Raw genomic sequence first — 25,375 nt, forward strand, 5'->3', positions numbered from 1 at the left:
ATCACCACCTGAAGAGGTGAGTAATAGTGCTGGCTGACCGCAGCGTCACCACCTGAAGAGGTGAGTAATAGTGCTGGCTGACCGCAGCACCACCACCTGAAGAGGTGAGTAATAGTGCTGGCTGACCGCAGCACCACCACCTGAAGAGGCAAGTAATAGTGCTGGCTGACCGCAGCATCACCACCTGAAGAGGCGAGTAATAGTGCTGGCTGACCGCAGCATCACCACCTGAAGAGGTGAGTAATAGTGCTGGCTGACCGCAGCACCAACAAGTCTCCCTCTAAGTGCCATTGACTGTAGAGCAGACTGGGAAGCCTGCTTACATCATGTAATGCACATGTGTTAAACACAAGGCTGCAGGCCAAATCCAGCTCACCGGGCCATTTCATCTGGCCCTCGCACCTCTCCTGCAGCTGTGGCTCCCCCCTCATTTGCCTCCACATTGTTTCAGCAGTCAGCAGCAGAGAGAAGGCTACAACTCCTCTGTCAGATCCTGCACCTCCTGCAGCCACAGCCCCCCCCCCCATTTCTGCCTTCCATGGTCTCAGCACTCCACAGCTTACGCCAGCCCTCCTCCAGACCCTACACTTTCTGCTACCCAGCTTTTTCCTGGAAGCAGCACATAGTAATAAGGGTGCACTGTAATGTATGGGAAAGTGGGGGACTCAACTTCTGATGGCAGGGGGCTTTTGACATCTGATATAAGGTGGGTGGGGTGCTCTGGGCATCTAGTCTTACTATTTACAACTGGCCCCTTGAGGGCGACCATAATGCTGACGTGGCCCGCAATTAAATTGAGTTGTGAAACTCCTGATGTAATGCAATGCAATGATGAGACCACAATAAGGTAGTCACATGACCTGTAGGGCAGCATAAGCAATAAACCTGCTTTTTTTTTTTTTTTCTTCCAGACAGAGCAGAGGCAACATTGTAGTACAAAGGCCTGCAGATCGTTGCCATCTCAGACAAGGAGGAGAAATTTCTGGCAGGATCAACCAGTATCCCTTTTTAGAAAAATACTTTTTGTTAGTGAAATGTATTTGGCGATTTTTGTTTTGGATTTACTGACACTAACAATCATTAAGGCTGCATTCACACTTGAGCGTAGCGTTTTACCGCGTTTTTTTACCACGATTTTTACCGCGATTTTCAGATTTTTTTCAGGCGTTTTTGGGGGCAGGCATTGACATCTATCAAAAACGCTGGTAATCAGCCCAAAAAGAAGCTCATGTACTTTTTTCAGCTACAGGCGTTTTGCAAAACGCTCAGACGTGAACAGGGGCCATTTAAATGAATGGGGTTTTACTTGTTGGGCGTTTTGAAACGTTTTTTTTTTGAGCGTTTTGGAGCTGAAAAACACCCAGGTGTGAATGGAGCCTAAAAGAGGTGCCTTTAATGTAAAAATACTCATCCTCAAAAACCAAACCGAAGACTCTAACGTCTGGGTTCAGTTTGTAACAGCTTAGGAACACCAGTTGCATGCTTACATTAGAGGGCCAGCAGCCCACCAAGCTTTGGAGGCCACAGAAAGTAAATTGGGAAAGAGCTAATACTTTATTCCCTCTGTTGTGAACTTTGAAAACAAAGTTTCTACACAATGCCTATAGACAGAGAAATTTTCCCAGGTACCGTCACCACTTTTTCATGTAAATTATTTAGGAGTGTATGATCTGGGCACAGGTTCACATTGAAGTAATATTAATGCCCCCCAAAAACAGTTTCTGGGTGGTTACCAGTGCAAGTCACTCTTTACTACTCATGAGATCTCAGCGGTCTAATTCCCAAATGCACCTTCTGCTTGGCCATTTCAAAGAGATCTCTTTGTTTCCAATGATATGAGCGTCAAAAGGTCAAAATAAAAAGCTAAAAAGTTAACCGCAGTAGATTTTGCGATCAGCAGCGCACAGTCAAAAAATCTACTGCGGTTAATTTTTTACACATACCTTATGGTTTGAAGCAGCAGCAGTTCTAATTTTATTTCATTCGTTTTTTTTGGCGCGAATTTATTTGTATTCACAAAAAAGTGAAATTTGTAGCTAAAAAATACTGTATAGCTTGTGCAAAAAAACACAACACATCGGTACAACTTTACAGATCAGCATTTCAGACTGTAATTTATGCTGATGTGTCTTTAATTAGGTGCCAACAGAATGTCTGCTGATCGTATGGAAGTAAATTATTTTTCTTTTTTTTTGCCTTTTCCAAGCAAATATTATAACGTTCAATGTGCTTGTATACATTTTATTATTAGGTAATATGTAGGGTAGTGTATCGTTTTTTTTTTTTTTTAAACAATTCATACATATATATATACACACTGTATCATATCATCACTTCAATGAATATAGCAGCTGCTGAGTCAACCATCTTCTTTGTGTAGGAAGTAAACACTGCAAATGCATGTGTACTTGCCAGATTCCTGGTACTTCAATGTATTTTACTGCCCTCTACTGCTCCAAGAAGCATTATTCTTATCGGATGGTTCGGCTTTCTCCATAGCAGTCACTTAATCAGCATTTTATGTGCTGAGTCAGTGGAGACGCCCTACATCCACCCATAAATTCAGTCTTTTCCAAGTTATCTGCTTCAAAAAGGTAGCCACGTCACAACCATTTAAAGTGGACCGGGCATTATATGTATATTATTTAATGTAAAAGCAGTAATATGTCAGCGCCTTAAAATCAAACAAAAGCAGCAGTGTGAATTTACAAACACATACAATAATAAAAAAAAAAAAATTATAAAAAAATAAAAATAATAATTGCAGGGCTGAAAATATGTCACAACAGTGATGTCATAAATATTGATATCAAAATTTATCACATCACTGTTGTGACATAATATTATGTAATGTGCATGAATACCAAGTAAGGTGAAAGTCTAACACTTTCAGGTATTTATTACAAACAATGCCTTCATCCACTTTTCTCTATAAAAAGACAGTGGTATCTTTGCTCAGCATCTACTGCTTGTACCATAATACCGACTCAGGTGACACTATCATGTAAATGCTGGTGCATATACAGTTCTTGGCTTTGTTCAGCTGCTGGATGTAAGGACACAATAGCTGGCACTGCAGATTCTTAGCAGATTCTAAAGCGAGGATGGAGGATTCTTTTGGATTTTTTTTTTTATAGTATAGAATCAGGTCAATTCAACTCCTGGGATATTGATCTGGTCAGTTAGGTAGCGGGGGGGGGGGGGGGGGGGTTAATCCGTTTCAGCTGCTTTGGTGTTAATGAAATCACCAGGTGCACTAGATGGGCAACAATGAGACAACCTTGAAAACAGGAATGGTTTTAGAGGCTTAGGCCACTGAAATTTTTTCCCCTACTCATCTTTTCTGACTGTTTTTCACTAGTTTTGCATTTGGCTAGGGTCAGTGTCAGCATTAAGGCGATACCTGGACCCTATAGAGGTTGCACAGGCATTCCAACTACTCCAGCATGGCTCATTAATGCATGCCATTGCCAGAAGGTTTGCGGTGTCTCCCATTAAGGAACACTTTGAAAACACATCAGATCTCAATAGGGAAAATATCATGCTGGATATCTATACTGATATGGACTGGGTAATATGTTAGGGACAAAAAGGATGCCACTTTGTTTAATGGAAATTAAAATGATCAACCTACAGAGGGCTGAATTCGAAGACACCCCTCGAAAATCAAAGCGAAAAAAACAATGCAGCAGGCTAGTCCATTTTGCTGAAATTTCATTGCAGCATCGTTCAGGATGACTGGTTTTGTGTTGGGTACATGTACATTCAGTCACTAAACGGTTAATGTTATGCAGAAAAACTACAACTTTACTAAAGTCAGTCAATAAAGGCCAACTTCAGTTTAAAGTAGAATTCCAACTTTATTATCACTTTACTGGTTAGTTTGGGCCAAACTGACCCAAATAAACTTTTTCCATTACAAAACACAGTGGCCACTGGGTGTGCTATAATATACTGTAATAGCAATAGCTAGTAAGGCATCTTTAACCACTTTACAACCGGAGGATTTTGCTGTCTTCCGTCCAGGCCACTTTTTGCGATTCGGCGCTGTGCGACTTCAACTGACAATTGCGCGGTCGTGCAACGCCGTACCCAAACGAAATTTACGTCCTTTTTCTCCCACAAACAGAGCTTTCTTTTGGTGGTATTTGATCACCTGTGCGATTTTTACTTTTTGCGCTATAAACAAAAAAAGAGCGTTTATTTTGAAAAAATAACAATATTTTTCACATTTTTTTATATGAAATTCCCCCCAAAAAAGATGTAAAAACCAATTTTTTTAAAAGTTTTTTGCCAATTTGTTTTATGCTACATATGTTTGGTAAAAAAAATCGCAATAAGCGTATTTTGATTGGTTTGCGCAAAAGTTATTGCGTTTACTAACAAAGGGAAAGATTTCTGTCATTTTTGGTGTTTTTTTTTTAACGCGTAATGGCGGCGATCTGCGATTTTTTTTGCGGGACTGCGACATTGCGGCGGACAGATCTGACCCTTGACTGACATTTTTGACACTTTTGGGGGTACCAGTGACATTACTGCAGTAATCAGTGCTATATATATGCACTGTTACTGTAAAAATGACACTGGCAGGGAAGGGGTTAATTTTATTGGAGAGGGAGGGGTTAATGTATGCCTGGTGCTTACTGACGTGTAGGGGGGGAGGTGACTATGTGATTCATGGACAGATCGGATGTCCAGCTATGCTGAACAGTCCGATCTGTCACTCCCTGTCACTATGGAGATCCGCCCGCTGTGTTTACACACAGCGGGCGGATCTCCAGACTCGATCCCCGACGATCGGGTAAGAGCAGCGGCGATCGCCGCTGCTCCTCCCCTGGCCCGACTCCCGCTGTGAATGAAAACAGCGGGAGCGAGCCTCCGGCGGCGCGCAAGCGCCGCCCAGAAGGGGAGGAGTCCAGTCACGTTAATACTACGTGACTGGACGGGAACGAGCCACACTGCCGCAGTACTATTACCGTAAGCGGTAGTAAAGTGGTTAAACACAGTTTTTCGGGCGGACCTGATCGGACCCTGGAGTCTCTTCTATGTAGCAACGGATGTCAAGAGGACACATGTCCACTAGCACCCGCCACCATTCGATCCGATTCAGTGCGTCAAAAATAGATGGCATTGGATAGAAACAGACAGGCGGTCCGTTTTCATCCGGCTACCCCATAGAGGAAAGCTGGACTGTGTGTGTCCACTCTGCATAGCAGAGCGGACCTGTCATCCTCCTGCTTAACCAGTTGCCGACCGCCCACCGCAGATATACTGCGGCAAGCTGGCTCGGCTGAAGGAATCGCCGCAGTATCGCTGTCCCTGCAATGTTCTGATTCAGTTCATCAATGGCAGAACGTCCTGTGCCTGGCAGTCCCAGATATGGCGGTACCCTAAACCTATCCCCTAATAAAGATTTAACCCCCAGTTAACCCCTTCATTTCCCTGTCAGTGTGTCACTATTATAGTGTACAGATCTTTTTTCTGATCACTGTATTAGTATCGCAGGCGACATCAGTTAGCGTCAATTCAGGACCTTGTCAGATTGACCACCACATTTAGCAATAAAATGTAACCCTTTGGTTGTCAGTGATACACACGCACTTATACCTCCATTACTAGTATAGTGTCTGAACATATCAATATCTTTGATCTGATCAGAACTATACTAGCGTCCAATAGTTTAGCACCTGCGTTTAGCCCCTCTGCCCCCCCCCCCCCCCCCCAAGAAGTGCAGAATCAGCAGATTACTGTCACTTCCAATACAAAGCACACTAAACCGCAGCCTTAGCAGAGTCAGGCCTGATGCTAGCACTAGCAGTTACATTTTTTGGTAGCGGTTCAAACAGTCCTTGACAACCAGGTTCCTTTTTACCTGTGAGTCACACTAGGTACCTGTAAATTTATTGGCCAAAATGTCCAAACAGAGGTACACTAGTGAAGAGGCCTACACAATGATGAGCATGACCGATGAGAGCGATGGGAAGCTTTACTGTCAGAATCAGGCTTAGTATTCAAAACCTGTAGACAGCAGTGGCTCCCTGACAGATAGTTCTGACGACAGAGTAGGGGTCCCTGCTAAGGTCAGGCTTACCCGACCCTGTTCTTCTGTTGCTGAGGTGCAACAACCGCAGGGTTCTCGTATGCAGCAGAGTGTCGATACTAGTGCCGCTCAACCTTCTGGTGAACTGGCAAGCACCAGCGGCCTCGTACATCCTGGTCAAAATCAAACCAGCACTGCAGTAACACTTGGTGACATGGCGAGTCCCATAAGTGCAGTTCAAGCTGGTGTGGTGGCTCGCACAAGTAGTGTCCCGCAGCCACCAATAATTCGAAGACAGGCCCATAGTGTCCTTCCTGATGCACTTGCAAATCCTGATTGGGAGCCCACCACTTCTACAGCGCCTGTTCTTCCCCCATTCACTGGCCAACCCGGAATTCAGGTGGAAACACCCGATTTTACTCCCCTTGGTTTTTATGACCTGTCTTTAACGGAAGATCTGTACAGATCTATTGTGGACCAAAGCAATTTATAGGTCCATCAATTAATTCTGGGCCTATCCCTCATCATGGGCGTTACTAAAAAGAGTGAGTTGCGGTCATATTGGTCCACTGATCCAATTCATAATATGCCCGTGTTCTCTGCTGCCATGGCCAGGACTAGATACAAGCAAATCTTGTGGTTTAAACACTTCAGTGACAATGAACTCTGTCATCCTCGGGGTGATCCTGGATATGACCGGCTCCACAAAATTCGGCCCCTTGTAAATCACTTCAACCAAATGTTTGCAGCCTTGTATACGTGCAAACAAGCTGTCTGCGTTGAGTTCCTGATTACATTTTCTGGCCGCCTTGCTTTTAAACAGTTTCTCCCCAGCAAGCATGCCAGATATGGGGTCAAGATGTATAAGCTCTGACAGGGCAACAGGCTATAAATGTAGTTTACGGATTTACGAGGGAAAATATAGCAATGTGGAGCCCCCAACTGTCCAGACTACATGGGGAGCAGTGGCAAGATTATTTGGGACTTGGTGTCACCCCTATTTGGAAAAGGGTACCATTTATACGTGGACAATTACACAAGCGTGCCACTTTTTAGTCACCTTTTTTATTTTGGAATTGGCGCATGTGGCACCGTGCGACCTTATCGCGGGGGCTTCCCCCAACGGCTTGTAGATTCACGAATTAGACGGGGGGAGAAAGTCTGCTTGAAGTGAAATAAATTGCTTGCAGTGAAGTGCACGTAGATACGACAGTCCAAATTGCACCGGTGACTGGTGTTGTTGAGAAGCCCTTCTGTGTCAACAAATACAACCTTAACATGGGAGGGGTGGACTTCAATGACTAGATGATGGTGATGTACATAATTGCCCATAAGGCCAGACGCTGGTACAAAAAAACATCTGAACTTATTCCAATTGGCTCTGCTGAACGCTTATGTGCTATATAAAGCGTCAGGAAGAAGTGGATCCTTCCTAAAATTCCAGGTAGAGATCATCCCAGCCCTTCTGTATCCAGAAGGTGTTGTGGCCCAAATGCACAATTCAGATGCAGTGAGTCGGCTGCATGAGAGGCATTTTCCAGATGTTCTCCCTGGTATCCCTACCCAAAGAGCACTCCAAAGAAGATGTTGTGTCTGTAGAAAACGCAGAGATAGGCGTGACACCCGTTATTTTTGTCCCTCCTGACCTAGCTAACCTGGTCTCTGCATCGGGGACTGTTTCCGTCGCTACCACACACTAGTAGAGTATTCGTATAGGGTACAGTACGGCACAGTCTAGGGCACACTCACACACAGGTTCTCAAAAGATGTTAGAAGGCTTTCACATTTTGAGGGACCCTAGCCTGAGACTGTTTTTTTTTAAAGTTACAAAAAAGTGTAAAAAAATAAAAAAAGCCAAAAATAGTTGTCATTTTATTAAGTTAATTTTCTGTTCTTACTCTACTTTTCTACCCTTTCTTTTACTGTACTTTAAAATATACTGTTATACTGTACTGTTTTATTGCTATCCATAGTTTTCTTTGCTGACATCACCATTTTACTGTACGCTATAATAATGTAATGTTTTATTGTTGCTGTGTTTTTCATTGTTAACCACTTAAGCCCCGGAGGATTTGGCTGCTAAACGACCAGGGGGTATTTTGCGATTCGGCACTGCGTGACTTTAACGGACAATTGCGCGGTCGGTGGACGCTGTATCTAAACGAATTTGGCGTCCTTTTTTTCCCACAAACAGAGCTTTTGGTGATATTTGATCACCTGTGCGAATTTTTGATAAACAAAAAAAGAGCGTCAATTTTGCAAAAATAACTATTTTTTACATTTTTTTTATATGAAATTCCCCCCCAAAAAAATGTAAAAATCAAAATTTTTTTAACATTTTCGGCCAATTTGTTTTATGCTACCTTTGTTTGGTTAAAAAAAAAAAAAAAAAAAAAAAAAAAAAAATCGCAAAAAGCGTATTTTGATTGGTTTGCGCAAAAGTTATCGCGTTTACTAACAAAGGGAAAGATTTTTGTTATTTTTGTTGTTTTTTTTTTTTAACGCGTAATGGCGGCGATCTGCGATTTTTTTTGCGGGACTGCGACATTGCGGCGGACAGATCGGACCCTTGACTGACATTTTTGACACTTTTGGGGTTACCAGTGACATTTCTACAGTAATCAGTGCTATACATATGCACCGTTACTGTAAAAATACACTGGCAGTGAAGGGGTTAACTTTTTTTTGAAAGGGAGGGGCTATGTGTGTCCCTAGGGGCGTGCTTTCTACTGTGATTGGCTGTGGCTTCAGATGTATGAAGAGTGATCAACGGTTCTACATAGTAGAACCGTATGATCATCCTTCATACACAGGGGAGAATGACAGGCAGCTTGTTTACACAAGCCGCCTAACTTTCTCCCTCTCCCCCGCCGATCGCAGAGATCACATGCGCGGGGGGGGGTCAGTGACCACGCGGGGGCGGGAGTGCGCCTCCGGGGGCGCGCGCTCGCTCCCTAGACCCTCACAAGCTAGTGACGTAGCCCTACGTCACTTTGCCTGTGAGGGGCTGACTGCCGACGTAGATCGGCGTTAGGCAGTCGGCAAGTGGTTAACCATAGATTTCTTTGCAGATACCGCCAATCTACTGTTTTACTGCACTGTATACTATTATATTGTTAAGGTTATATTGTTACTGTGTTTTATTGTTAACCATTGTTTGCTTTGCAAGTACGCCCATCAGCTGCAGCACTGATTTGTTTATTCTGACAGCAAAAGCGTTTGCTCTCAGAATGTACGTAAATCAATGATTGTAGCGCTGTAGGAGGCGATTTTACCACCACAATTTAAAAAGAAAAAAAAAAAAAGCATATATGGCGAAGCATAGGGGATGGGGTGGACACAGAGGGCGGACCTACCCTATGCTTCGCCATATATTTTTTAACACTTTGCTTTGCAGAGATTTCTTCATTCACATCGATCAATGCAATTGGAGGAATCTGCTATGTTCTTTTTCATGTATGCCCAACATTAGTGGGTGGATGCTGGGAGGTCTAATGGTCGGTATACCACACACTTTCCCCACTGGGTAACTCAAGACTGCACCTGGTGGCTCTGTCAGCTGAACATAGAGCTGATTGGAGACAAGAAGGGCTCCAATCATCCCTATGGCCTAAGATACCGGAAGCTACGAGCATTTCATGACTTCGGTTTCGCCTGATATAAACAGTGCCATTGGGAAATTGAGAAAGAATCTTACTACAAAAAAAAAAAAAAAAAAGAAGAAAGAGAAGGGGTGTCAAAATAAAATAAAAAAAGCAAAATAATTATTAAAAAATTCAAGCACCCCTGCCCCCCCCGCCCCCCCCATGTTTGCACGTTAAGGCAAACACAAGCATCGGTCTGGTGTCATATGTAAACAGCAATTGCATCATACATGTGAGGCATCGCCACGAACGTCAGACCAAGAGCAGTAATTCTTGCAGTAGACCTCCTCTTGGCATTTCATTGCCCCCAAAACTGTAATGGGTAGTGAGGAGTGAAATCAACAATTTACGCCCTTAGAAAGCCTGAAGGTAGTGATTGGTTTTCGGGGTCCTGTACGTGGCTGACTGCCAAAAAGTCTCACAAGTGGTATCTCCATACTCAGGAGAAGCAGCAGAATGTATTTTGGGGTGTAATTCCATATATACCCATGGCATGTGTGAACAATATATAATTTCAATGACTTTTTGTAATTTTTCAAACACCTGTGACAAAAAAATTTAATATTGAATGGGCGCAACATGGCTCTCAGGAAATTCCTTGGGGTGTCTACTTTCCAAAAAGGGGTGATTTGGGGGAGAAGGGGGGGGGGTTTGTACTGCCCTGCCATTTTAGCACTTCAAGAAATGAGATAGGCAGCCAGAAAGTAAAAGCTGCGTAAATTCCAGTATATACACCCTAGTTTGTAGACGCTATAACTTTTGCGTAAACAAATAAATATACACTTGCGGAGAATTTTTTTTATCAAAGATCTGTAGCTAAATACATTTTGGCCTAAATGTATCACAAAAATTGAGTTTATTGGATTTTTTTTTTTTTCTTCTCAAAGTTTTCGGATTTTTTTGTTTAGATCGCAAAAAATAAAAACCGCAGGAGGTGAAAAATACCACCAAAAGAAAGCTCTATCTGTGGGGAAAAAAAGGATATAAATTTGGTTTGGGTACAGCATTGCATGACTGCGCAATTATCGGTTAAACTCACGCTGTGTCAAACTGCAAAAAATGGCCCACTCATTAAGGGGGTAAAACCTTCTGATCCAGAAGTGATTAATATGCAAATAAATTTAAAATAGAAATTCAGGCTCTCAATAACTAATCTTAAAAAACCCTCTCCCACCCCTCTACTGAACTTGTAGAAGAAAGATGCACATACAGTATTGTATAAAAGTTTTAGGCAGGTGTGAAGAAATTATGTAAATTAATATTGCTTTCAAAAATATAGATTTTGGTTTATTTTTAAATTTACAAAATGCAAAGTGAGCGAAGAGAAACATCTAAATCAACTCAATATTTGGTGCGACCGCCCCTTTGGCTTCAAACCAGCATCAATTCTTCTAGGTACAGTTTTTGAAGGAACTCAGCAGGTAGATGGTTCCAAACGGCTTGGAGAACTAACCACAGATCTTCTGTGGATGTGGGATGCCTCAGATCCTTCTGTCTCTCTATGTAATCCTAGGCAAACTCCATGCTGAGATCAGGGCTCTTTGTTCTTTTTTTACGTGGAAGATAGTTCTTAACTACTTGTCAGCTGCAGGCTCGGCAACGTAAATAAACAATGTCAGCTTGCTTCTGGGTTTTGGGCGGGCATGTGCTCGCCCCCTGCTGACCCGTGCTATGGTTGGACACTGATCCCAGCCAATGATTTATAGCGAAGATCTGCTGATCAGCTATGTCCAACCACAGCAGAGTGTCCTGTGTGTACAAACACACAGGACTCTGTTCACTATTGAGGTCAGTGTACTGCCCAGCGAGGGTCTGTTGGCGCCAGACAACCTGCCACACTATCACAGTCGCTGATCACTGCTATAGCCAGTATATATACACATACACACACCATAGGTTGTAGATGCTTTCACACAAACTAATATACTCTTATTGGGATTTTATTTTTTCTTTACCAAAGACATAGCAGAATACATTTTGGCCTAGATTTATAAAGAAATTCGTTTTTTTTTTTTCATTGCATAGATTGCAAAAAGTTTATATTTTTTATTTTCTTTTTAATTTTTGGTCTTTTTTAATTTATAAAATACATGATAAAAAAACCCAGTGGCGATCAAATGCCACCAAAAGAAAGCTCTATTTGTGTGAAAAAAAATTACATAAATTAAAACTTGGGTACAGAGTTGCAATTAAAATAGTGCAGTGCTGAATAGTAAAAAAATGCTCTGATTAGGAGGGGGGGGGGGGGGGAGTAAAACCTTACAGAGGTCAAGTGGTTAATTGGCATTATGTTTGGAGTCATTGTCCTGCTGAGGAATAAATTTGGGCCCAATCACACACCTCTCTGATGGATAAGTATCTGCTCGTATTTCTCAGCATTGAGGACACCATTGATCTGGCAATGCTGAAAATTGAGGACACCATTGATCTGGCAATGCTGAAAATTGAGGACACAATTGATCTGGCAATGCTGAAAACTGTAGACGCAATGGTTGACCAAAGAAACATTAATTCAACAGATGAAAGACACATCATGCTTAGTTTCCTTCGACATCGGAAGATGTCCAGCAGCACCTTCAACACAGAACTGGTGGAAACCAGTGAGACCCAGGTACACCTATCTACTGTCTGGAGAAGTCCGACCAGAAGTGGTCCTCATGGAGGAATTGCAGCCAAAAAGCCATACCTCTGACACAGAAACAAGGCTAAGCAACTCAACAATGGACAAAAACATAGGAACTTGGTGCAGAAAAATGGCAGCAGGTGCGCTGAACAGATGAGTAAAAATGAGAAATATCTGGCTGTAGAAGTAGGCAGTTTGTTCAGGAAGAGCTGGAGAGCAGAAATACGTATCTGCAGGCAACAGTGATGCATGGTGGACGTTCCTTGCAAATCTGGAGCTGCATTTCTGCAAATGGAGTTGGAGATTTGGTTAGGATCAGTGGTGTCCTCAATGCTGAGAAGTGAAGGCAAAAACTCAGCCATCATGCCATACCATCAAGGGAGACGTTAGATTGGCCCCAAATTATTTTGCAGGACAATGACCCCCAAACATACAGCCAATGTCATTAAGAACCATCTTCAGTGTAAAGAACATTGAGTCCTGAAAGTGATGGTTTGGCCCCCACAGAGCCCTGATCTCAACATCAGGGAGTTTGTCTGGGATTACATGAAGAGAGATCTCAGGCAGCCGACATCCACAGAAGATCTGTGGTCAGTTCTCCAAGATGTGTGGAACAATCTACCTGCTGAGTTCCTTCAAAAACTATGTGCAAGTTTACCTAGAAAAATTGATGCTGTTTGAAGGCAAAAGAGTGGTCACACCAAATATTGATTTGAATTTCTCTTCTGTTCATTTAATTTCCATTTTGTTAATTGATTCAAATAAACTATTCACACTTCTATTTCTGAAAGCATTCCATATTTACAGCAATTTTTTCACACCTGCTTAAAACTTTTGCACAGTACTGAACGTGTGTGTGTGTGTGTGTGTGTGTGTGTGTGTGTGTGTGTGTGTGTGTGTGTGGACTAGAGCATCCTGAAAATAGGCAAGTATACACATTTCTTCTACAGGTTAGTTAGTAAAGGTGTTGAGAGCAGGGCTTGACAAATTTGCTTTGCATCTAGCAGCCATTTTTTTTTTAAAGCTTACGGGTAGAACATGTAACATGTTCCCCGAAGGTGAACTTATCCTCGAACCCTTCGCTGCCAGAGCCGTTTTTTGCACGTTTTAAAAATCATTTTAGGCCTGATTACATAAAACACCCAAACATTATATATTTTCTGAAAGCAGACACCCTAGAGAATAAAATAGTGGAAGTTCCAATTTGTTATGTTACACAATATTAATTGCTAAGGTATTACATTTTAGTAAAATCACATTAAAGTTGATTTTAGGAGGCACAAAAACAATAAAATTACCCAGTTTTTTGGTAAAATATAAAAGCTGAGGTTGCAACACGTCAAATCTTAAATTTTCATGCACCCGTGAAATGGAGAAAAAAAAACGTTAGTACCCTATATTTTCCATAGGCGACGCTTTAAAAGCCCCCTATAGGTCATCAGTTTAGCATTCTAAAGCAGGAGGTCTGGTGCTAGAATTATTGCTCTTATTTCAGCTTGTGCAGGGATATGCAACATGTATTGCAATCAACATTTTCATGCGTAGGCGCTTTGAAGCATGCATTTACGTTTGTATGTGTGTATATGTGGAGGTGGGGGGGGGGGGGGGGCGCTGCTCAATTTTTTTTTTTTTTGGGGGGGGGGGGTTATGTGCTTGGCTGTAATTTTCATTTTTTACAATTAAAAAATATATATATATATATATTTTTTTTATTAACCTTTTTTTTTATCACATAGGGGACAAAAAGTGATAAATTTTTTTGGTTGCGTCTACTCTCCTCCTCCTCTACACAGTGGCACCCGTATGCGGGTCCTGGGCCCGCAGAGTGGCAAGCAGAGCCTGGCATACATAGTGAGAGGACGTGCGCAGGGTGTGAGGAAGGATTCAGGCAGCAGGACCCAATTTCTTGTCACCATTTTGACCTGGCGCCCGGGATTTGTTGAGCCTGGTGTTAGAGGAAAGGAGCAGTTTTGAGGTTAGGGATAGCCCTGAATTCTTTAAGGTCTATAGTCTAGGCAAAGGTGCACTTCAGGGATTCGCCACATGGGTGCAAAATTGTGCGTTTATGCACCAGGAGCAACGGGTGTTCTGTATACAGTCACTGTGTCTAAGCCAATCTTTTTTTTTTTTTTCAAAAACGAGATGCTGGCTGCAGCTCTACTGAACCTGTCACTCCTAGGCACATAAACGCACACAATTCTGCACACTCTCCAGACCTCTGCAGTCTTGTGAATGAGCCCTTAAGAGGAAATAAAGCTTCCTCTGCAACTTGTACCTCTAGGTAAGCCTATGATAAGACTTACCTATAGGTACTGTAACTACCTCCTAAACATGGGAAATATTTACTCTGCATGCTGCCAATGACATCACTGGAGCATGCGCTCTGAAGGAACAGCCGCCTGTACCATTCCTTCAGAGCCCTGTGCCGTAAACGGTGGCTACTGCGCGCATGTGATGTCATCGCGCCTCCGGTGAATCAGATGGCCAGAGGACGCGAACCCGGAAGGAAAACGGGTGAACGCGTCGGCCGTGTCAGCGGTGGGCATGCACCGATGCGGGGGCTTCGTTCTAAGGTATTTCATAATGATCTATTATGCATTATGCCTTTGTCTTTCAGGTATTTCTTTTTTTTTCTTTTGGAGTCATGTGTACCTGCAAAGCAATGAATACTTGAGCAGAGCTTTGCGATTTTCAGTTTTTAGCAAAACAAAAATCTGATATAAAATGTCATCATTGACCTCTAATGTGTAATTTATCAGGGATTCTGCTTAAAGTGCATGCAAACTCAAAACTAAACATGTAATGGAATACAGTGCAGCTTACCAGTCTTAAAGAGGTTGTAAACTCGGTAAAATTTTTTTTTTTTTTTTTTACAACCTGAAAGAGAAATACATAATGAGCTAGTATGCATCGCATACTAGCTCATTATGAAATACTTACTTTACAACGAGCCCCCGCCGTGCCGTCTGCTCTCCTCTATGACGGCGACATGTCTAGTCGCCCGTCTTCCGGGATCGCGGCATCCGGCCATCTGATTGGCCGGAGCCGCGGTGACGTCACTCCCGCGCACGTGCGCGGGAGCCGACAGTCATGGCACGGGGCTCTGAAGGAACGGCACGAGCGGCCGTTCGTTCATAGCGCATGCGCCAGTGACGTCACTGGATGCATCGAAGGTAAATATCTCCTAAACGGTACATGTTTAGGAGATATTTACAGTACCTATACGTAAGCCTTATCATAGGCTTACCTATAGGTAAAAGTGTCAGAGGAGGGTTTACTTCCTCTTTAAAATGTCTGCTTGAGTTTTCTTTATAAGAATTTTTTTAACCTAGAAATTTTGACAACGCTAATCCTGTCCCTTCATGGCTACTTTCCCCCACTGCATCCTTGAGGACAGCCATAGTTGTCACACAGGCTGGACTTTAAACATTAAAAGAAGAAAAAATCTACTAGTGCGCTGATAAGGATCTACAGAAGGTGAATTTGTATGAGGAACTGCTGCCACCACTCTAAAAGTGCACTCACTTACTCAAAATAAAAACAAATGGGTAATAATAAGGGTGCACGGTTCAAATTAATAAAATCGTTTTTGGTATCTACATCATAGGGTGACCCTGGAGGAAGTCACGTGACCAGTGACGCAACACATTGGAAGGAGCTGGTGTCGTCCGTTCCATTGTCTCCATGACCCAGAATCTGGTGAGCGAGTTTGCAAGGAGGATTTTGTTTCTGCTATTTTTATGTACATGCACTATACAAGTACTACACCATGTGAGAGTGTATTTGAGATCTGTTTTTAATAAACATACATCGTGAGCTGAATGTATGTTTTATTTTTGAGTTGCATAACCATGGAAGGGAAGTATCCCCCATTCTAAAGGACTATTCCAAGTGGAGGATAGGACCTCGATAGTGAAGAATCTCCCACTGTTAAAACATACTGCGATTTTTGACCTTGTGATCAAATTCCTAAGGAGAGCGCGCACTGCACTCAGTGGTGAAAAGGTGGTTACTATTTATTTGTGATTTCACATTTTTCTGCACATATACCTTTGGGAAAGTGTGGATAGATTTGATTAAATAAAATTTTTGGACTTTTTGGATTTGCATTTTATGTGATACTTTTATATGTATCTTTACACAAATTGTTCATTTGTGTATATATATTATTTGTAATACAGTAATCCCCCGCTACATCGCGGTTCAGTTTTTGCGGTCCCGGTAATTCGCGTTTTTTTTTGTAATGTTATTTTACTATATAAATCATTAAAAATGAAAGATTTTTGTGTTTTTCATAGCTCTTGCTCTGTCTCTAAGTATCTTTTATGTGTTTAAATGAGTTTCTATTGTTTTAAAAGTGTGTTTAAAGACCTTAAAATGCTTCTTCACGTACAGTGACAGTAAAAAAATCATGCCTACAATGCATTTTAATAGGGTTTTTCTATTTCGCGGAATTTCACTTTTCGCGGCTGGGTCCGGAACGTAACCCCCGCAATGGAGGGGGGTTTACTGTAGTTCTATTTATCACTTGGTACGTTAGGATGTAGATACGAAAAACAGTTTTATTTATTTGAACAGCACAGCATTATTATTAACCATTTGGACTTTAAACACGCATGTCTTTTTTTTCATCTCCATTACATAGTGGATTGATTGGACTAGCAGTAGTTAACACAAAAAGGATAAGGTCTCCTTTGTGCATTTTAAAGCCCAACTCCAGGCAAATAAAGTTATCCCTTGAAGTGGGGCTGTGCCTGCACTGCAAGGGTAATTGCTCATTTAGGTCTAGGGCAGGGTTTCTCAACCAGGGTTCCGTGGAACCCTAGGGTTTCTCCTGAGGTTGCTAGGGGGTTCCTTGAGCAATGGGCAATTTCTGCCTCTCAGATAAGTTTCCAATAACACCATTGTTCCTTTTAGCTATCTGTAAGGGGGTAATTCTTCCCAATGATGAGAAGAGTAAGGAGCATTCTTCCCACTGACTGTCACACTAATGTGTCATGAGTTGTAAATTTGTAATTTTTAGCAGGGGTTCACCAAGACCAGAAAATTATTTCAAGGTTTCCTCTGTGTTGAAAAGGTTGAGAAAAGCTGCTCTAGGGTAATAAAAATTTTTAGTTGTCCGATCCTTTGCTAATCCCCACAGCAAGACTGGTCCCTGCAACATCTGCGCTCTAAAGTCCCGACATCATCAAGACCAGAGTTGGGTCCATAACCCTATTCTGGATACAAGGATGCAGAGGGAAGTCCACTACCAGATTACGCGGGGGTGCCGAATGTCAGCGGAATGGAGGAACTGTAAGTATAACTGTTTCTCCTCTCCTCTGAACAAAAGGACCTAATAACCCTTCCAGAGCAGGCATAGTCCTACTGCAAGGGATCATTTCTTTTTTGGCCAGAGCTTGTGCAGGGAAAAAGAAATGCAGTACATCTCTACATGCACTTTTCCCACGGTTTATCCCTTTTAAAGAATCAGTAAACATAATGATGCGGAGATTCAAGTAAATATGCAGAACAAATAAACTGGAAAAAAAGTGGCATCAGCAGTGTTCACAAGAAAGTGGGGCACACCCAGAAAGCCTCCAGGAAGTATCGATAATGAACAAATGTAAAGAACAGCGCTCACCAGTGGTGAATGGAGGGAGGGAGGGAGAGGGAGAAACAGCTTTCCACTGAACAGGATACAACGTCAAACAGAAGTTGTGTGTACAAGCTCAAGTCGTCATTCTCTCCTCCTAATAAATGCCGATACAGTTCAGTTAGTGCCTGCTTACATATATTGCGGTGACCAATGTTTTCCGCACTGGAAGGATGCTAGTGAGCACTAGGACACACAAACAACTGTTTATGTACAATAATAGGGAGAAAGCTGCGCACAAAGAAGGTAAAGCTAAAAAAGGCTGCTCGTACAAAGTATTTAAAACCAAAAGTAAATGTAGAGATGGTACAGCGCCACTAAATGGGTAACTGCTGGTGAACTCCTTCCTGTGTCATGTCCTATGGTCTATCCAGGAAAAAATATAGAAGTTTTTTTATGCAACATGCACAGACACTGAGGTCATCCCTTATGCATACCTGGGGTTCATTGAGGTCTACCGGATCCATGTTCGGTGGTTGTTTTGGAGAGGAATTTGGACTCAATACTTGTTCCTGGTGACTGACTTCGCACGCCTGTTTGACCTTCCTTAACAGGGGTTCCAACTGTCCGGTAAGGGTACATCCTTTATTGCTTGTGTGATCTCTGCCAGAAACTCCATTTGCAAGATTGGTGTTGGATTTACGGCCACAATTTCAGCATCCGATTTTTCTCTCTATATGGACTTATGGACTTTGGTTCACCTCTCTATATTTTAGCTAGCTAGTTACCCATTTAGTGGCGCTGTACCATCTCTACATCAACTGTTTATGTACCCTGTACTCACCGCAAAGCAGCCCGGAGCTGCGGTGTAGTAAGCTGCAATAAAAGCAGACATGGTGCGTTTTCTCGCAGCGCACAGGGAGGCACGGCATGTCGCTGTACAGTGATGCAATCTACCACGCTGCTGTACAGTGACATGAATGAAGGGTCGCTTTTGTGAGCTCCAAATAAAGTTCATTAAAAAAAAAAAAAAAGCAAGAACCACCAAGGGAGCTGTGTAATGCCATAAAATGCACATCACATCATCCCCTACTGCGTGTCCCCTGCAGCTGGAATGGAGCACTGCCTGCACACTAAACTCCAGTGGTTTAGTGTGTTGGCAGCGTAAACTGGCCCTAAATTATTCAGCAGACAGAATGACTTAGACCCCGTTCAGACAGGGGCGACACGACTTGGTGGGGCGACCTGTGAAGTGCACCGCGACCTCGGCGCGACTTGCAGGGACATCATATCATTGAAGTAAATGCAAGTCGCCTCCAGGTCGCCCCAGAAGTAGTACAGGACCCTTTTTCCAAATCGGAGCGACTTGTGTCGTTCCTATTAGAACGGGTCCTGTGCTAATCAATGGCGAGCGACCCACCAAGTCGCCTGACAAGTTGAGCTAGTGTGAATGGGGTCTAACTGAGCTTGTACACATAACCACTGTGTGACATTGTATCAAGTTTACTGCAACACTGTCTCTCTCCCTCCCTCACTTTACCACTGGCGAGTGCCATTCTTCCCATACGTTCCATTATTACTTTGAAGCCTCTGCAAGTACAGAAGAATACCCGCTGCTGCCAGAATTGCACTCAGATCCAAGGTCCAGTGCTGGGCTAAAAAAACAGAAAAAAAAACAATGTTTGCTGTAACTGATTATAAAGTATTAGCTTGAGTTTGGCTTCAATTTGTTAGTGTATTTAAATCTGCTAGTACTTCTAACACTCCTCTCCCCCAAGACTGACAATGCTGCTGTCCAAATCTGCCCCCTGTGCTTCTTCATCCGGAGTAGTGTCTTTATAATACAGGTGGTGTTTTACTGGCCAGATCACCAGGTTAAAACAGAGGGGGAAAAAGCCCAAAAAAAGAAAGCCAATATAGCCACCACATCTAATGATTGGTAAGCTGCAAAATGTTACATTTTTGGGTTCAATACCACTTTACCAGACTAACAATAGAGCAAACAATAGATGGTGATTGTGAGGGTTTACATCCACTTTAGGCTCACAGTAAGAGAAAAGGACAATGCATTTTTGGTACGACCAACTATCGTCTTCTGTACTTGCTGAAAACATTCTTAGCTTGGAAAAAATGTAAACTCAGCCACATCTAAAAGGCTGATAAGCTGCAATACAGAAATTCTTTGTATTTAGCTTTGGATATGCATTACAAAAGGTTTCCCACAAGATGCGCACAACTTTCAGAAGGGATTTCCACATTTTTTGTGTGAAACTTGGGAGAATGTTGTGTGAAAACAATTATGTGTACATACAGTTGAAAGAAAAAGTATGTGAACCCTTTGGAATGATATGGATTTCTGCACAAATTGGTCATAAAATGTGACCTGATCATCATCTAAGTCACAACAATAGACAATCACAGTCTGCTTAGAGCCCATTCACACTAGAACGACTTGTGAGACGACTTGTGTAGCCCCAGGTCGCATGACATAACAAAAGCAATGTTAATCAGTGCGTCTTAATTGGCACTACTGAAGTCGCTCCGACTTCAGAAAAGGGTCCTGTACTACTTTGAGGCGACCTGTGATCCGACTGTCCCATATACTTAAATGGGAGTCGCCTCCTTATCTTAATTGACACGACTTGTTATCAGACTTTCCAGGAAGAAGAAAGAGATTAGCCAGGCATTCCCCACAGACAAAGTCGCCTGTCTCTTCAAAGTAGTGCACAAGTCTCTTCCAAGTCTCTAAACAAGTCTCTTCAAGTCACGGGGCGACTGGTCGTGGTAGTGTGAACCGGCTCTAAGAATAACACACAAAAGAATGCAATGTTGCCATGTTATTGAACACACCATGTAAACATTCACAGTGCAGGTGGAAAAAGTATGTGAACCCTTGGATTTAATAACTGGTTGAACCTCCTTTGGCAGCAATAACTTCAACCAAACATTTCCTGTAGTTGCAGATCAGACGTGCACAACGGTCAGGAGTAATTCTTGACCATTCCTCTTTACAGAACTGTTTCAGTTCAGCAATATTCTTGGGATGTCTGGTGTGAATCGCTTTCTTGAGGTCATGCCACAGCATCTCAATCGGGTTGAGGTCAGGGCTCTGACTGGGCCACTTCAGAAGGCGTATATTCTTCTGTTTAAGCCATTCTGTTGATTCACTTCTATGCTTTGGGTCATTGTCCTGTTGCAACACCCATCTTCTGTTGAGCTTCAGCTGGTAGACAGATGGCCTTAAGTTCTCCTGCAAAATGTCTTGATAAACTTGGGAATTCATTTTTCCTTCGATGATAGCAATTTATCCAGGCCCCGACACAGCAAAGCAGCCCCAAACCATGATGCCCCCACCACCATTCTTCACAGTTGGGATTTTTGGTGAGGTTTTGATGTTGGTGTGCTGTGCCTCTTTTTCGCCACACATAGATTTGTGTGTTTCTTCCAAACAACTCAACTTTGGTTTCATCTGTCCACAGAATATTTTGCCAGTACTGCTGTGGAACATCCAGGTGCTCTTGTGCAAACTGTAAACATGCAGCAATGTTTTGTTTGGATAGCAGTGGCTTCCTCGGTGGTATCCTCCCATGAAATCCATTCTTGTTTAGTGTTTTATGTATTGTAGATTCGCTAACAGGGATGTTAGCATTTGCCAGTGACTTTTGTAAGTCTTTAGTTGACACTCTAGGATTCTTCTTCACCTCATTGAGCAGTCTGGGCTGTGCTCTTGCAGTCATCTTTACAGGACGGCCACTCCTAGAGAGAGTAGCAGCAGTGCTGAACTTTCTCCATTTATAGACAATTTGTCTTACCGTGGACTGATGAACAGCAAGGCTTTTGGAGATACTTTTATAACCCTTTCCAGTTTTATGCAAGTCAACAATTCTTAATCGTAGGTTTTCTGAGAGCTCTTTTGTGCAAGGCATCATTCACATCAGGCAATGCTTCTTGTGAAAAGCAAACCCAGAACTGGTGTGTATTTTTTATAGGTCGGGGCAGCTGTAACCAACACCTCCAATCTCATCCCATTGATTGGACTCCAGTTGGCCGACACCTCACTCCAATTAGCTCTTGGAGATGTCATTAGTCTAGGGGTTCACATACTTTTTCCACCTGCACTGTGAATGTTTATAATGGTGTGTTCAATAAAAACATGGCAACATTGCATTCTTTGTGTGTTATTAGTTTAAACAGACTGTGATTGTCTATTGTTGTGACTTAGATGATAATCAGATCACATTTTCAATTTGTGCAGAAATCCATATCATTCCAAAGGGTTCACATACTTCTTCTTGCAGCTGTATAACAAACAGAGAAAAATAAGACAAGCAATACATTTTGGATACTTTTATTTTTGCTTTTTTTTTTTTATTAAAGGATAAGTTCACCTTTCAGAAAAAAAAAAAAAAAGAATAAAATGCACATTTTTTTGCAGGTAATGATTGTGCATTTATCTTTTTACACGGCAGCCTGTAAAGCATTGCACCCATGATCAGCAGATGGTGGGTGCAATGCCAGGGTCCTGCAGACTTTCAGTCAGCTGCCTGCCCGTACCTCCTGTATTGGCAGACAGTTACTGAACTGCAGGAAGGATCAACGAACTAGGAGCATGCTCACCTGCACCCTTGCAGTCCATTAAGAACTGCAAGCCATCTGATGCAGCGGACAACGGTACTTGTAGTTCATTCATTTACAGGAACTGAATAAATGATGTGGCTGTGAGGGCAGAACACCACACCGCCACGCTGTTTCCAAAAAGTGACGAGAAGATCCTCTGCCCGCTGTCACAGAGCGGGGAGCGATGGCGGTGGGAAGTGAGTGTATAGCAGCATGTTATTTGTTACACCCTTAATATTGGTTTAACATGCTCCTAAAGGCGAACTTAGCCTTTAAACAAACATAACCATCACTAGGTCGCAGAACACCTCTCCTGACAATTCATTGAGGTTTCTATACTAGAAAAATACCTTTTTTGCTCCCCAGGGATCAGCAGAGATCAAATGACTACCAATGTAACATGCAAGATTTCACCAGCAGATGGAGCTACAGGTCAAATCTCATTGCAGATCCATGTCTGGGGAATCCCAGGGACTACTGGTGAAAAGAAAAAGTTCTACGCCAACCAACATCATAATAAATGAAAACTAAAGAAGTGTGTGCAACGTGTGGCTGCTGTAAAGTACAGTCAGCAATGAACCTCACAGTTCCAGCTGGAATACACAGATCACAGCAGGTCGTTCACTCTGCAGTGTCCATGCTGAATACCTCTTGCATTCTTTTCAGTGAATAAACAGCTTTCTGTGATTAGAGGAGGAGAAATCATGATGCTCATCTGCATCCCCTCCAATCACAGAATACCTTGCAATAATGTAAAAAAAATAATTCAGAATGGACTTTCTGCAGAGCAAGCGACTGGCTGTGATCTGTGTACTCCAGCTAGAACTGTAAGTTTTAGGGAATAACGAAATTAAGAGTAATACATAATGCAGAAGTAGCCACACATTGCGCACATCTAATTAGTGTTCATCTATTTTAACACTGCAAAAGGCCAAAAATGCTTTTTGGATAGAGTTCAACTTTAAGGTCCCATTCACACTTGCGAAGGGGGCAATTTGCGATTAGATGCAGGAGACCCAGTGGGGGTTCTGCAATTAGTTATGGGCTGGAAGCCCCATTGAAGACAAAGGGAGGCTGACAGCGCCTGCAGCTATTCGAGGCCACTCGCATACATCGACCCTGGACAGTCTGCATCCAGGGCCGATCATTCACAGGTGATCGCTGCTCGAGGGCTTACAAGTACATGTCTGTGAATAGCCGCAGGAGCTGTCAGCCTCCAGTTGTTTTCAATGGCGCTTCCCACCAGCAGCTAATCGCAGGAACCTTCACTGAATCTCCTTCATCTAATCATAAATGGCCATATTCGTAAGTGTGAATGGGGCCTAAAGCTGGTACATGGAGTAAGCTAAGTAGTTTTACCCCCTTCTCTCTAGTTATAGAGTCTCCTTAAGGTCCTGCGTTGGTATAACCATGGACTTCTGTTGGCAGTGATCCACATAAGTTTGACACAAACAGAAAGCACTCACCAACAGCTCTGAATAGGCAAGCGCCATCTTCCTTCATCTGTTTAATTATAAATCCCTTCTTCTCTTGCAGCGCCTTTGCAAACCAGTTCTCCTGCTGGAAGGTAAAGACACACAGCTGCATTAGAGGGTCCACTTAAAGTCAGACTAACAAATCTAAGTAATGACAGTTTCTCCAACTGCTGATCAACAAGTCCCAGGAAGCCATAAACCACACATGAGCAGGCTTAAGAGGCCACTTGAAAGAAAAATGGAACCATCCTATTTAATAAGAGCGTTATAAGTATTTCAAAGAGGTTCTACAGTTGTACAAAGATAGTAATGACCAACCACTGCTTCTACTAGTACTCTTCCCCAGTCAATTGCCCCTACCCCAGTATATGAAGGCTGATCCATCCATGCTACTTCAGCCTGAGCTGCATATTTAGGCTAATTATCGAGGACCTCACTGCATGCCGACCGGTCCTGAGGCACCATGCCTCCTCTTCTGACACCTGGAGACCCAGGCCAATCAACATTTTAATAAGCCTATTTCTAAAGCAGGCCATAGATGGTTCAAATCTCAGGCAGTTCAGCAAAGACCAGCTGAGATTCAAACCATGTACAGGCAGGCTGAATGTACCCAAGTCGATCCATCAATCGACTTGGGTACAACCAATAGGTCAGGTATTTGGCATACAATTATTGCCAGACGCTCTAGCCGCTAGCAACAATCACTTTGTTCCCAAAGCAGGGGCAGCTCCCCTACCAGGAGAACACAATAGCTCAGGAGGAGGATTCCCCCATAAACATTGACTGTTGATGGGCGAATCAAGCGATTTTCTTTCCTGCAAACAAAGAAAGTTACATCATCTATGGCCAGCTTAAAGCTGGATACACACTATTCAATGTTCTTTAGATTTTCCCTTTAGATTTACCAAAAGCATATGATAAGAGGGCAAACCTAAACACTCCCAATTTGTATGCAATCAGGCAGGTCCTTCCACTACATAGTTGAAGGTATATGTAAATGAAATTGAACAACAAAAGTTGTATAGTGTGTATCTAGCTTTAGATAGAATGATTGACTACCGACACATGTCTATGTGCCCAAGCACTACCACTGGATACGGCCAGTTCTGCAGCGGTACCTTCAGGATAAAGAGCGGAGACACACAAGGGAGTGCAACAAGGGGCGTCCTGCTTGGCTGTTGTCATTTCGAGTACCAGAGTCACGGCAAGCAAAATCTGTAACTATAAACCTGTAGGAATTTGGTGCATTTAAATATTCATCTCAGGTGAAATAATAAGTGATCAGTACCTATATATTTATCTGTGAAATTAAAATTTTTCAGGAGGCAATGTAAAAAACGGAATTTTTGTAAAATCTTACCTGTAAAATTCCTTTCTCTGAGTCCTCCGACAGTCGCCGCC

At 42.6% G+C, this 25,375-nt stretch overlaps 1 protein-coding gene across 2 annotated transcripts in view; it reads right to left on the reverse strand.

Moving 5' to 3' along the window:
* The window catches only part of OTUD5 (OTU deubiquitinase 5), a 139,276-nt gene that overhangs the window by 48,534 nt on the left and 65,367 nt on the right, over window positions 1–25,375 (reverse strand). Inside the window, exon 2 of one of the 2 annotated variants that reach the window (XM_082262826.1) lies at window positions 23,966–24,056. In XM_082262826.1, the coding sequence (XP_082118952.1) occupies window positions 23,966–24,056 (91 nt within the window). Of the gene's footprint in view, window positions 1–23,965; window positions 24,060–25,375 lie in introns of both variants that reach the window. The other variant, XM_082262825.1, reaches the window with a different exon arrangement.

The sequence above is a fragment of the Pelophylax lessonae genome, assembly GCF_965119305.1.
Source record: "Pelophylax lessonae genome assembly, chromosome: 7".
Classification (NCBI taxonomy): Eukaryota; Metazoa; Chordata; class Amphibia; order Anura; family Ranidae; genus Pelophylax; species Pelophylax lessonae.